We start from the raw sequence: 14,982 nt of genomic DNA, 5'->3' as shown, positions 1-14,982 counted from the left end.
GTCCTGGCATTAATTGAATACTTCCTTGTCATCTTACTCCTTCCTTTTCAAGGTTAAGTTCCATCTGCCATTGATCGGAGCAATCCACCGAAATCCTCCTGTAGCCTAAGACCTTCTTCACTGTCAACCACCCGGCCAATATTCGTGTCATTTGCAAACTTCCTTTTCACCGTCTGCCCATATTTTCTTCTATGTCGTTTACATATATCACAATTATCATAGAATCGTAGAATTTATAGTGCAGAAGGGAGGCCATTCAGCCCATCAAGTCTGCACCGGCTCTTGGAAAGAGCACACTACTTAAGCCCACACCTCCACTCGATCCCAGTAACCCCAGCTAATCTTTTTTTTTTGGACACTATGGGAAATTTAGCATGGTCAATCCACCTAACCTGCACATCTTTGGACTGTGGGAGGAAGCCAGAGCACCCGGAGGAAACCCACAGTTACTGGAGTTACTGTTTAAGTTTGACACAACATTGTAGTAATCAGGAAACATTGCACTTCCTGCTCCATTGTGATACTCGTGACCTCGTGCCCCGCCCAGAGTCATGAGATATTCCCATTGTGTACACCAGAGTCGGTGTCATCGTCTTCAATCTCTGTCCCAGGGACAGTGCAATATTCCGCATCCCATACCCCAGGTTCAGTGCAATACGCCTTTTCCATACACCAGGGTCCATGTGATACTGGCCACTCCATATGCTAGGATCAGAGCGATACTCCCCACTCCCTGCCCCAGGGTCAGTGTAATACTCCCCACTTCCTGCCCCAGGGTCAGTGTGATACTCCCCACTTCCTGCTTCAGGGTCAGTGTGATACTCCCCACTTCCTGCCCTGGGGCCAGTGTGATACTTCCCAATCCCTGCCCCAGGGTCAGTGTGAAACTCCCCACTCCCTGCCCCAGGGTCAGTGTGATACTCCCCACTTCCTGCCCCAGGGTCAGTGTGATACTCCCCACCCCCTGCCCCACGGTCAGTGCGATACTCCCCACTTCCTGCCCCAGGGTCAGTGTGATACTCCGCATTCCCTGCCCCAGGGTCAGTGTGATACTCCCCACTTCCTGCCCTGGGGTCAGTGTGATACTCCCCACTCCCTGCCCCAGGGTCAGTGTGATACTCCCCACTCCCTGCCCCAGGGTCAGTGTGATACTCCCCACTCCCTGCCCCAGGGTCAGTGTGATACTCCCCACTCCCTGCCCCAGGGTCAGTGTGATACTCCCCACTCCCTGCCCCAGGGTCAGTGTGATACTCCCCACTCCCTGCCCCAGGGTCAGTGTGATACTCCCCACTCCCTGCCCCAGGGTCAGTGTGATACTCCCCACTTCCTGCCCCAGGGTCAGTGTGATACTCCCCACTTCCTGCCCCAGGGTCAGTGTGATACTGCCCACTCCCTGCCCCAGGGTCAGTGTGATACTCCGCACTTCCTGCCCTGGGGTCAGTGTGATACTTCCCACTTCCTGCCCAGGGTCATTGTGATACTCCCCACTCCCTGCCCTGCAGTCAGTGTGATACTCCCCACTCCTTTCCCCATGGCCAGTGTGATACCCCTCACTCCCTTCCCTGCGTTCAGTGTGATACTCCTCACTTCCTGCCCCAAGGTCAGTGTGATACTCCCCACTCCCTGCCCCAGGGTCAGTGTAATACTCCCCACTCCCTGCTCGAGGGTCAGTGTGATACTCCCCACTCCGTGCCCCCGGGTCAGTGTGATACTCCCCACTCCCTGCCCCAGGGCCAGTGTGAAACTCCCCACTCCCTGCCCCAGGGTCAGTGTTATACTCCCCACTCCCTGCCCCAGGGGTCAGTGTAATACTCCCCACTCCCTGCCCCAGGGTCAGTGTGATACTCCCCACTTCCTGCCCCAGGGTCAGTGTGATACTCCCCACTTCCTGCCCCAGGGTCAGTGTGATACTCCCCACTTCCTGCCCCAGGGTCAGTGTGATACTCCCCACTTCCTGCCCCAAGGTCAGTGTGATACTCCCCACTCCCTGCCCCAGGGTCAGTGTAATACTCCCCACTCCCTGCTCCAGGGTCAGTGTGATACTCCCCACTCCGTGCCCCCGGGTCAGTGTGATACTCCCCACTCCCTGCCCCAGGGCCAGTGTGAAACTCCCCACTCCCTGCCCCAGGGTCAGTGTTATACTCCCCACTCCCTGCCCCAGGGGTCAGTGTAATACTCCCCACTCCCTGCCCCAGGGTCAGTGTGATACTCCCCACTTCCTGCCCCAGGGTCAGTGTGATACTCCCCACTTCCTGCCCCAGGGTCAGTGTGATACTCCCCACTTCCTGCCCCAGGGTCAGTGTGATACTCCCCACTTCCTGCCCTGGGGCCAGTGTGATACTTCCCAATCCCTGCCCCAGGGTCAGTGTGATACTCCCCACTCCCTGCCCCAGGGTCAGTGTGATACTCCCCACTCCCTGCCCCAGGGTCAGTGTGATACTCCCCACTTCCTGCCCAGGGTCAGTGAGATACGTCCTGCCCCAGCGTCAGTGTGATACTCCCCACTCCCTGCCCCAGGGTCAGTGTGATACTCCCCACTCTGTGCCCCAGGGTCAGTGCGATACTCCCCACTTCCTGCCCCAGGGTCAGTGTGATACTCCCTGCCCCAGGGTCAGTGTGATGCTCCCCACTTCCTGCCCCAGGGGCAGTGTGATACTCCCCACTCCATGCCCCAGGGTCAGTGTGATACACCCCCTCCCTGCCTCAGGGTCACTGTAATACGCCCCACTCCCTGCCCCAGGGTCAGTGTGATACTCCCCACTTCCTGCCCCAGGGTCAGTGTGATACTCCCCACTTCCTGCCCTGGGGCCAGTGTGATACTTCCCAATCCCTGCCCCAGGGTCAGTGTGATACTCCCCACTCCCTGCCCCAGGGTCAGTGTGATACTCCCCACTCCCTGCCCCAGGGTCAGTGTGATACTCCCCACTTCCTGCCCAGGGTCAGTGAGATACGTCCTGCCCCAGCGTCAGTGTGATACTCCCCACTCCCTGCCCCAGGGTCAGTGTGATACTCCCCACTCTGTGCCCCAGGGTCAGTGCGATACTCCCCACTTCCTGCCCCAGGGTCAGGGTGATACTCCCTGCCCCAGGGTCAGTGTGATGCTCCCCACTTCCTGCCCCAGGGGCAGTGTGATACTCCCCACTCCCTGCCCCAGGGTCAGTGTGATACACCCCCTCCCTGCCTCAGGGTCAGTGTAATACTCCCCACTCCCTGCCCCAGGGTCAGTGTGATACTCCCCACTTCCTGCCCCAGGGTCAGTGTGATACTCCCCACTTCCTGCCCCAGGGTCAGTGTGATACTCTCCACTTCCTGCCCTGGGGTCAGTGCGATACTCCCCACTCCCTGCCCCAGGGTCAGTGTGATACTCCCCACTCCCAGCCCCAGGGTCAGTGAGATACTCCCCACTTCCTGCCCTGGGGTCAGTGCGATCCTCCCCACTTCCTGCCCCAGGGCCAGTGTGATACTCCCCACTCCCTGCCCCAGGGTCAGTGTAATACTCCCCACTCCCTGCCCCACGGTCAGTGCGATATTCCCCACTCCCTGCCCTGGAGTCAGTGTGATACTTCCCACTTCCTGCCCAGGGTCATTGTGATACTCCCCACTCCCTGCCTGCAGTCAGTGTGATACTCCCCACTCCTTTCCCCATGGACAGTGTGATACCCCTCACTCCCTTCCCTGCGTTCAGTGTGATACTCCCCACTTCCTGCCCCAAGGTCAGTGTGATACTCCCCACTCCCTGCTCCAGGGTCAGTGTGATCTTTCCCACTTCCTGCCCCAGGGTCAATGTGATACTCCCCACTTCCTGCCCCAGGGGCAGTGTGATACTCCCCACTCCCTGCTCCAGGGTCAGTGTGATACTCCCCACTCCCTGCCCCAGGGTCAGTGTGATACTCCCCACTCCCTGCCCCAGGGTCAGTGTGATACTCCCCACTCCCTGCCCCAGGGTCAGTGTGATCCTCCCCAGTCCCTGCCCCAGGGTCAGTGTGATACTCCCCACTTCCTGCCCCAGGGTCAGTGTGATACTCCCCACTCCCTTCCCTGCGTTCAGTGTGATACTCCCCACTTCCTGCCCCAGGGTCAGTGTGATACTCCCCACTCCCTGCTCCAGGGTCAGCGTGATACTCCCCACTTCCTGCCCCACAGTCAGTGTGATACTCCCCACTTACTGCCCTGGGGTCAGTGCGATACTCCCCACTTCCTGCCCCGGGGTCAGTGTGATACTCCCCACTCCCTGCCCCAGGGTCAGTGTAATACTCCCCACTTCCTGCCCCAGGGTCAGTGTGATACTCCCCACTCCCTGCAACAGGGCCAGTGTGAAACTCCCCACTCCCTGCCCCAGGGTCAGTGTTATACTCCCCACTCCCTGCCCCAGGGGTCAGTGTAACACTCCCCACTCCCTGCCCCAGGGTCAGTGTGATACTCCCCACTTCCTGCCCCAGGGTCAGTGTGATACTCCCCACTTCCTGCCCCAGGGTCAGTGTGATACTCCCCACTTCCTGCCCCAGGGTCAGTGTGATACTCCCCACTTCCTGCCCTGGGGCCAGTGTGATACTTCCCAATCCCTGCCCCAGGGTCAGTGTGATACTCCCCACTCCCTGCCCCAGGGTCAGTGTGATACTCCCCACTCCCTGCCCCAGGGTCAGTGTGATACTCCCCACTTCCTGCCCAGGGTCAGTGAGATACGTCCTGCCCCGGGGTCAGTGTGATACTCCCCACTCCCTGCCCCAGGGTCAGTGTGATATTCCCCACTTCCTGCCCCAGGGTCAGTGTGATACTCCCCACTCCCTGCCCCAGGGTCAGTGTGATGCTCCCCACTTCCTGCCCCAGGGTCAGTGTGATACTCCCCACTCCATGCCCCAGGGTCAGTGTGATACTCCCCACTCCCTGCCCCAGGGTCAGTGTGATACACCCCCTCCCTGCCTCAGGGTCAGTGTAATACTCCCCACTCCCTGCCCCAGGGTCAGTGTGATACTCCCCACTTCCTGCCCCAGGGTCAGTGTGATACTCCCCACTTCCTGCCCCAGGGTCAGTGTGATACTCTCCACTTCCTGCCCTGGGGTCAGTGCGATACTCCCCACTCCCTGCCCCAGGGTCAGTGTGATACTCCCCACTCCCAGCCCCAGGGTCAGTGAGATACTCCCCACTTCCTGCCCTGGGGTCAGTGCGATCCTCCCCACTTCCTGCCCCAGGGCCAGTGTGATACTCCCCACTCCCTGCCCCAGGGTCAGTGTAATACTCCCCACTCCCTGCCCCACGGTCAGTGCGATATTCCCCACTCCCTGCCCTGGAGTCAGTGTGATACTTCCCACTTCCTGCCCAGGGTCATTGTGATACTCCCCACTCCCTGCCTGCAGTCAGTGTGATACTCCCCACTCCTTTCCCCATGGACAGTGTGATACCCCTCACTCCCTTCCCTGCGTTCAGTGTGATACTCCCCACTTCCTGCCCCAAGGTCAGTGTGATACTCCCCACTCCCTGCTCCAGGGTCAGTGTGATCTTTCCCACTTCCTGCCCCAGGGTCAATGTGATACTCCCCACTTCCTGCCCCAGGGGCAGTGTGATACTCCCCACTCCCTGCTCCAGGGTCAGTGTGATACTCCCCACTCCCTGCCCCAGGGTCAGTGTGATACTCCCCACTCCCTGCCCCAGGGTCAGTGTGATACTCCCCACTCCCTGCCCCAGGGTCAGTGTGATACTCCCCAGTCCCTGCCCCAGGGTCAGTGTGATACTCCCCACTTCCTGCCCCAGGGTCAGTGTGATACTCCCCACTCCCTTCCCTGCGTTCAGTGTGATACTCCCCACTTCCTGCCCCAGGGTCAGTGTGATACTCCCCACTCCCTGCTCCAGGGTCAGCGTGATACTCCCCACTTCCTGCCCCACGGTCAGTGTGATACTCCCCACTTACTGCCCTGGGGTCAGTGCGATACTCCCCACTTCCTGCCCCGGGGTCAGTGTGATACTCCCCACTCCCTGCCCCAGGGTCAGTGTAATACTCCCCACTTCCTGCCCCAGGGTCAGTGTGATACTCCCCACTCCCTGCCCCACGGTCAGTGCGATATTCCCCACTCCCTGCCCTGGGGTCAGTGTGATACTTCCCACTTCCTGCCCAGGGTCATTGTGATACTCCCCACTCCCTGCCCTGCAGTCAGTGTGATACTCCCCACTCCTTTCCCCATGGCCAGTGTGATACCCCTCACTCCCTTCCCTGCGTTCAGTGTGATACTCCCCACTTCCTGCCCCAAGGTCAGTGTGATACTCCCCACTCCCTGCTCCAGGGTCAGTGTGATCTTTCCCACTTTCTGCCCCAGGGTCAGTGTGATACTCCCCACTTCCTGCCCCAGGGTCAGTGTGATACTCCCCACTTCCTGCCCCAGGGTCAGTGTGATACTCCCCACTTCCTGCCCCAGGGTCAGTGTGATACTCCCCACCTCCTGCCCCAGGGTCAGTGTGATACTCCCCACTTCCTGCCCCAGGGTCAGTGTGATACTCCCCACTTCCTGCCCCAGGGTCAGTGTGATCCTCCCCACTCCCTGCCCCAGGGTCAGTGTGATACTCCCCACTTCCTGCCCCAGGGTCAGTGTGATCCTCCCCACTCCCTGCCCCAGGGTCAGTGTGATACTCTCCACTCCCTGCTCCAGGGCCAGTGTGATACTCCCCACTTCCTGCCCCAGGGTCAGTGTGATACTCCCCACCTCCTGCCCCAGGGTCAGTGTGATACTCCCCACTTCCTGCCCCAGGGTCAGTGTGATACTCCCCACTTCCTGCCCCAGGGTCAGTGTGATCCTCCCCACTCCCTGCCCCAGGGTCAGTGTGATACTCCCCACTCCCTGCCCCAGGGTCAGTGTGATATTCCCCACTTCCAGCCACAGGGCCAGTGTGATACTCCCCACTCCCTGCCCCAGGGTCAGTGTTATACTCCCCACTCCCTGCCCCAGGGTCAGTGTAATACTCCCCACTCCCTGCCCCAGGGTCAGTGTGATACTCCCCACTTCCTTCCCCAGGGTCAGTGTGATACTCCCCACTTCCTGCCCCAGGGTCAGTGTGATACTCCCCACTTCCTGCTTCAGGGTCAGTGTGATACTCCCCACTTCCTGCCCTGGGGCCAGTGTGATACTTCCCAATCCCTGCCCCAGGGTCAGTGTGAAACTCCCCACTCCCTACCCAGGGTCAGTGTGATACTCCCCACTCCCTGCCCCAGGGTCAGTGTGATGTTCCCCACTTCCTGCCCCAGGGTCAGTGTGATACTCCCCACTCTGTGCCCCAGGGTCAGTGCGATACTCCCCACTTCCTGCCCCAGGGTCAGTGTGATACTCCCCACTCCCTGCCCCAGGGTCAGTGTGATGCTCCCCACTTCCTGCCCCAGGGTCAGTGTGATACTCCCCACTCCATGCCCCAGGGTCAGTGTGATACTCCCCACTCCCTGCCCCAGGGTCAGTGTGATACACCCCCTCCCTGCCTCAGGGTCAGTGTAATACTCCCCACTCCCTGCCCCAGGGTCAGTGTGATGCTCCCCACTACCTGCCCCAGGGTCAGTGTGATACTCCCCACTTCCTGCCCCAGGGTCAGTGTGATACTCTCCACTTCCTGCCCTGGGGTCAGTGCGATACTCCCCACTCCCTGCCCCAGGGTCGGTGTGATACTCCCCACTCCCAGCCCCAGGGTCAGTGATACTCCCCACTCCTTTCCCCATGGCCAGTGTGATACCCCTCACTCCCTTCCCTGCGTTCAGTGTGATACTCCCCACTTCCTGCCCCAAGGTCAGTGTGATACTCCCCACTCCCTGCTCCAGGGTCAGTGTGATCTTTCCCACTTCCTGCCCCAGGGTCAATGTGATACTCCCCACTTCCTGCCCCAGGGTCAGTGTGATACTCCCCACTCCCTGCTCCAGGGTCAGTGTGATACTCCCCACTCCCTGCCCCAGGGTCAGTGTGATACTCCCCACTCCCTGCCCCAGGGTCAGTGTGATACTCCCCACTCCCTGCCCCAGGGTCAGTGTGATACTCCCCACTCCCTGCCCCAGGGTCAGTGCGATACTCCCCACTTCCTGCCCCAGGGTCAGTGTGATACTCCCCACTCCCTTCCCTGCGTTCAGTGTGATACTCCCCACTTCCTGCCCCAGGGTCAGTGTGATACTCCCCACTCCCTGCTCCAGGGTCAGTGTGATACTCCCCACTTCCTGCCCCAGGGTCAGTGTGATACTCCCCACTTACTGCCCTGGGGTCAGTGCGATACTCCCCACTTCCTGCCCCGGGGTCAGTGTGATACTCCCCACTCCCTGCCCCAGGGTCAGTGTAATACTCCCCACTTCCTGCCCCAGGGTCAGTGTGATACTCCCCACTCCCTGCCCCACGTTCAGTGCGATATTCCCCACTCCCTGCCCTGGGGTCAGTGTGATACTTCCCACTTCCTTCCCAGGGTCATTGTGATACTCCCCACTCCCTGCCCTGCAGTCAGTGTGATACTCCCCACTCCTTTCCCCATGGTCAGTGTGATACCCCTCACTCCCTTCCCTGCGTTCAGTGTGATACTCCCCACTTCCTGCCCCAGGGTCAGTGTGATACTCCCCACTCCCTGCTCCAGGGTCAGTGTGATACTCCCCACTTCCTGCCCCAGGGTCAGTGTGATACTCCCCACTTACTGCCCTGGGGTCAGTGCGATACTCCCCACTTCCTGCCCCGGGGTCAGTGTGATACTCCCCACTCCCTGCCCCAGGGTCAGTGTAATACTCCCCACTCCCTGCCCCACGGTCAGTGCGATATTCCCCACTCCCTGCCCTGGGGTCAGTGTGATACTTCCTGCCCAGGGTCATTGTGATACTCCCCACTCCCTGCCCTGCAGTCAGTGTGATACTCCCCACTCCTTTCCCCATGGCCAGTGTGATACCCCTCACTCCCTTCCCTGCGTTCAGTGTGATACTCCCCACTTCCTGCCCCAAGGTCAGTGTGATACTCCCCACTCCCTGCTCCAGGGTCAGTGTGATCTTTCCCACTTCCTGCCCCAGGGTCAGTGTGATACTCCCCACTTCCTGCCCCAGGGTCAGTGTGATACTCTCCACTCCCTGCTCCAGGGTCAGTGTGATCTTTCCCACTTCCTGCTCCAGGGTCAGTGTGATACTCCCCACTTCCTGCCCCAGGGTCAGTCTGATACTCCCCACATCCTGCCCCAGGGTCAGTGTGATACTCCCCACTTCCTGCCCCAGGGTCAGTGTGATACTCCCCACTTCCTGCCCCAGGGTCAGTGTGATCCTCCCCACTCCCTGCCCCAGGGTCAGTGTGATACTCCCCACTCCCTGCCCCAGGGTCAGTGTGATATTCCCCACTTCCTGCCCCAGGGTCAGTGTGATACTCCCCACTCCCTGCCCCAGGGTCAGTGAAATACTCCCCACTCCCTGCACCAGGGTCAGTGTGATACTCCCCACTCCGTGCCCCCGGGTCAGTGTGATACTCCCCACTCCCTGCCCCAGGGCCAGTGTGATACTCCCCACTCCCTGCCCCAGGGTCAGTGTTATACTCCCCACTCCCTGCCCCAGGGTCAGTGTAATACTCCCCACTCCCTGCCCCAGGGTCAGTGTGATACTCCCCACTTCCTTCCCCAGGGTCAGTGTGATACTCCCCACTTCCTGCCCCAGGGTCAGTGTGATACTCCCCACTTCCTGCCCAGGGTCAGTGAGATACGTCCTGCCCCAGGGTCAGTGTGATACTCCCCACTCCCTGCCCCAGGGTCAGTGTGATGTTCCCCACTTCCTGCCCCAGGGTCAGTGTGATACTCCCCACTCTGTGCCCCAGGGTCAGTGCAATACTCCCCACTTCCTGCCCCAGGGTCCGTGTGATACTCCCCACTCCCTGCCCCAGGGTCAGTGTGATGCTCCCCACTTCCTGCCCCAGGGTCAGTGTGATACTCCCCACTCCATGCCCCAGGGTCAGTGTGATACTCCCCACTCCCTGCCCCAGGGTCAGTGTGATACACCCCCTCCCTGCCTCAGGGTCAGTGTAATACTCCCCACTCCCTGCCCCAGGGTCAGTGTGATACTCCCCACTCTGTGCCCCAGGGTCAGTGTGATACTCCCCACTTCCTGCCCCAGGGTCAGTGTGATACTCCCCACTTCCTGCCCCAGGGTCAGTGTGATCCTCCCCACTCCCTGCCCCAGAGTCAGTGTGATACTCCCCACTCCCTGCCCCAGGGTCAGTGTGATATTCCCCACTTCCTGCCCCAGGGTCAGTGTGATACTCCCCACTTCCTGCCCCAGGGTCAGTGTGATACTCCCCACTCCCTGCCCTGCGGTCAGTGTGATGGTCCCTTTCTGGAGTCAGCCTGTGATTTCCCCATTGACCGTGCATGGCTCTGGTCCAGGGATCTCTGCTACATATCGTCTAGATGCTCAGGTGCTGCTGCTTACTGGTGCCGCCATTCCTCCTCTGTTGTGTTGCTTCCCAGTGACTATGGCAGTTCCTAGAAATGAAATACTTAATCCAAGTGCCAGCCTGAGTCCTTGTCGATCTTTCATTAACTTGGAAATTAAGTTGTGATTTGTGGAAAGAAAGACTTTATTCCTTCTTGGTCAGTTCATCTGTTGACCTTAACAGTGTTGGATTTATGCAATGTATTTGAAACTGAATGAAGCACTCCATGGTCCCTGCAGATTGTGTGCCACATGCAACGATCATAATGAATGTAGCAGGTTACAGAGAACAAGGGCTCCACTCCAAAGAGTGAGAATTCACGCCAGCGGGTTCAAAAACATGAGTAGCTGCAGTACAAAGTACACAATACCTGGTTTGACATTCCCTGCTGGGAATCCAGGATGAAGTTATTAAACTGCTGGGCAGTGCTGTTCAGTGACACTGGTCACTCTTCATAGAAGAAAATCCCATTATGAATGGGGCTGAACTCAGCTAAATGTAGACTGATCTTTCAATCACTGTTTTAAGTGGAGAGGCTGAGAGGAAAGACTGCGCAGCTCAATGAAACACTGTTTGAAGTGACAAATGACTGTAAACCAGTTATAGTAATTATTTGGATTATGGAGCAAACTGATCATTATGCCCAGATTCCACTATGCCAAGATTTTGGAAACTTTATGACTCTGGAATGGTTTAAGTATTGTGTAAATCAAGTATTGTAATGTTACTTGCTGTGGTTGTCTGTAGTTTCTTATTTGTAAATAAATTGGAATATTACTTTTAGTCTGTAGACCAAGTGTGTGATACTTATTGTTTCCTGGACAGCAAATGGCGGGGAGCAGCTAATGTGGAGGCAGACACCCTCATAACATTTAAGAAGTATTCAGATGTGCACGTGAGATCCCAGGGCATCCAAGGCTATGGGCCAAGTGCTGGAAAATGGGATTAAAATAGTTAGGTGGTTGTTTTTGACCAGCGCAGACTCGATTGGCTGAAGGACCTTTCGTGCTGTATGACTCTAGATTCTTCGAATGCATTTCGATTTCTAGTTTTAAGAAATATGCATCCTCCTTATTCTTCCTATCAAATGCACCACTTTGCATTTGACTGTATATTGAACTAATTTACCAATTACACGCTCAATTTGCAAGTTTAATAATGCTTCCTTGTATTTTGTCACAGTCTTCAGAATTAACAGAATCCCTCAATTTGGTGCCCACATATTTTGAAATTGTACTTCCAATCTCCGAGTCAAATTCAAGAATGATACTGGGGTGAAAAGAATTATGTTATGAGAGATGGCTTATATTTTCATGAGTATAAAAGATGAGTAATTTAATTGCTGTGTTTAAGATTGTTACACGCAGGAGGGGGATTCTCCTCTCACCGCCCGTCTGCAAACAGAAAGGTGTTTTGATTTGCTTCTCCTACATAAGCGGTGTCATATTTCTCAACCCTCAGTTTTGGTATGATCGAATTTTGCATCACCCTGCGGCAACCTCGAGGTAGGATGACCTCCAGAGGGTTAGATTTTTTGCACACATTCAAAGCATGAGGGGAGGGTCGCAATGTTGCCTCCTTGATTCTGGAAAAGGTTATGGGGATAAGGCAGGGGAGTGGGATAAGGTAGAAAGCTCTTTTAGAGAGCCAGTGTAGACTTGATGGGCCAAGTGGCCTTCTGCACTGTAAAGATTCTGTAATCCGTTTAGATTCATACAGTAAAACAGGGATAAAGAAAAGAAAGACTCCAGTGCAGAGACCACGACAAAAATGAAATATTGTTTCACATGGGTACCAAAGTCCAGAATCCAAGTTTTACAAAATATACATTTATCATAGAATTTTTATCATAGAATTTACAGTGCAGAAGGAGGCCACCCGGCCCATCGAGTCTGCACCGGCTCTTGGAAAGAGCACCCTACCCAAGGTCAACACCTCCACTCTATCCCCATAACCCAGTAACCCCACCCAACACTAAGGGCAATTTTGGACACTAAGGGCAATTTATCATGGCCAATCCACCTAACCTGCACATCTTTGGACTGTGGGAGGAAACCAGAGCACCCGGAGGAAACCCACGCAGACACGGGATGTGCAGACTCCACACAGACAGTGACCCAAGCCGGAATCGAACCTGGGACCCTGGAGCTGTGAAGCAATTGTGCTATCCACAATGCTACCATGCTGCGGTAATATTGAATTTTTATAAGCAAGGATTGACCATATTATCAACAATCAAACAGCAAAGATATAAAAGTACAAAGTCAAAAAGATATATTCACATCTATCCTCAAAATTGCAACATAAAACTTAACCCAGCTAAAAACGAAACCCCCTAACAGCTCACAATGTCTAAATCTTTAAGAAAGGGGATAAATGGTTGTCACCTCAGGTAGAACCTCCCCACCATGTCTATGATACACATAATATTTTCCAAATGTAGAAATGATATCAGTCGCCCAACCAGGCAGATGCACTGGGCGTGGTGGGAGACCCCCAGCCAAGCAATATTCACCTCCTGGCCACCAAAGAGGCAAAAGCGAAAACATCCGTCCCTGACCCAAGTGAGTCTGAGACCCCAAATTTGGCTACTGATGGACACGGTTCAAGGACCACCTGAAGAATCTCCGAAAAAGTGTTAAAAAAGGAAACCCAGAAGCCAGCAAGTTTGGGACAAGACCAAAACCTGTGAGTGTGATTAGCTGGCAACGGTCACACTTGTCTTCCACATCCTGGAAAAACCCGCCCATCTTCGCTTTAGTCTAACGCATTCTATGCAATACTTTAAACTGAATTAGATTCTGTCAGGCGCAGGAAGAAGTGGAATTCTGTAAAGGGCCTCATCTGTAAGCATAGGACCAAGTTCCCTCTCCCATCTTCCCTCACTTCCTTCAAAGGGGCTGGATCCGATGAAAGGATAAGGCTATGCAGATCTGAAATAGAACAAGAACAAAGAAAATTGCAGTATAGGAACAGGCCCTTCGGCCCTCCCAGCCTGCGCCGATCCAGATCCTTTACCTAAACCTGTCGCCTATTTTCCAAGGATCTACTTCCCTCTGTTCCCCGCCCGTTCATATATCTGTCTAGATGCATCTTGAATGATGCTATCGTGCCCGCCTCTACCACCTCCACTGGCAAAGCGTTCCAGACACCCACCACCCTCTGCGTAAAAAACTTTCCACGCACATCTCCCTTAAACTTTCCCCCTCTCACCTTGAAATCGTGACCCCTTGTAATTGACATCCGCACTCTTGGAAAGAGCTTGTTGCTATCCACCCTGTCCATACCTATCATAATTTTGTAGACCTCAATCAGGTCCCCCCTCAACCTCCGTCTTTCCAACAAAAACAATCCTAATCTACTCAACCTTTCTTCATAGCTAGCACCCTCCATACCAGGCAACATCCTGGTGAACCTCCTCTGCACCCTCTCTAAAGCATCCACATCCTTCTGGTAATTTGGCGACCAGAACTGTGCGCAGTATTCCAAATGTGGCCTAACCAAAGTCCTATACAACTGTAACATGACCTGCCAACTCTTGTACTCAATACCCCGTCCGATGAAGGCAAGTATGCTGTATGCCTTCTTGACCACTCTATCGACCTGTGTTGCCACCTTCAGGGTACAGTGGACCTGAACTCCCAGATCTCTCTTTACATCAATTTTCCCCAGGACTCTTCCATTGACCGTATAGTCCGCTCTTGGATTAGATCTTCCAAAATGCATCACCTCGCATTTGCCTGGATTGAACTCCATCTGCCATTTCTCTGCCCAACTCTCCAATCAATCTATATTTTGCTGTATTCTCTGACAGTCCTCCTCACTATCTGCAACTCCACCAATCTTAGTATCATCTGCAAACTTGCTAATCAGACCACCTATACCTTTGTCCAGATCATTTATGTATATCACAAACAACAGTGGTCCGAGCACGGATCCCTGTGGAACACCACTAGCCACCTTTCTCCATTTTGAGACACTCCCTTCCACCACTACTCTCTGTCTCCTGTTGCCCAGCCATTTCATTATCCATATAGCTAGTACACCCTGAACCCCATACGACTTCACTTTTTCCATCAACCTTCCAGGGAAACTTTACCAAACGCCTTACTGAAGTCCATGTATATGACATCTACAGCCCTTCCCTCATCAATTAGCACTTCCTCAAAGAATTCTATTAAGTTTGTAAGACATGACCTTCCCTGCACAAAACCATGCTACCTAGCACTGATAAGTCTATTTTCTTCCAAATGTGAATAGATCCTATCCCTCAGTATCTTCTCCAACAGTTTGCCTACCACTGACGTCAAGCTCACAGGTCTATAATTCCCTGGATTATCCCTGCTACCCTTCTTAAACAAAGGGACAACATTAGCAATTCTCCAGTCCTCCGGGACCTCACCCGTGCTAAAGGATACTGCAAAGATATCTGTTAAGGCCCCAGCTATTTCGTCCCTCGCTTCCCTTTTGAACCTGGGATAGATTCCATCCGGACCTGGGGACTTGTCCACCTTAATGCCTTTTAGAATACCGAAAACTTCCCCCTTCCTTATGCCGACTTGACCTACAGTATTTAAACATC

At 55.1% G+C, this 14,982-nt stretch overlaps 1 protein-coding gene across 4 annotated transcripts in view; it reads left to right on the top strand.

Moving 5' to 3' along the window:
- Window positions 1-11,190, top strand: part of LOC140418797 (uncharacterized) — a 35,047-nt gene extending 23,857 nt beyond the window's left edge. For all 4 annotated transcript variants that reach the window (XM_072502417.1, XM_072502422.1, XM_072502428.1 and 1 more), the window contains one exon: window positions 10,640-11,190. In XM_072502417.1, the coding sequence (XP_072358518.1) occupies window positions 10,640-10,713 (74 nt within the window). In that variant the 3' untranslated portion in view covers window positions 10,714-11,190. The remainder of the gene's footprint in view (window positions 1-10,639) is intronic.
- The last annotated feature ends 3,792 nt before the right edge of the window (window positions 11,191-14,982 follow it).

Source organism: Scyliorhinus torazame, chromosome 1 (assembly GCF_047496885.1).
Source record: "Scyliorhinus torazame isolate Kashiwa2021f chromosome 1, sScyTor2.1, whole genome shotgun sequence".
In the NCBI taxonomy this organism is placed as follows: Eukaryota; Metazoa; Chordata; class Chondrichthyes; order Carcharhiniformes; family Scyliorhinidae; genus Scyliorhinus; species Scyliorhinus torazame.
This window is presented reverse-complemented; position numbering and strand designations above follow the sequence as displayed.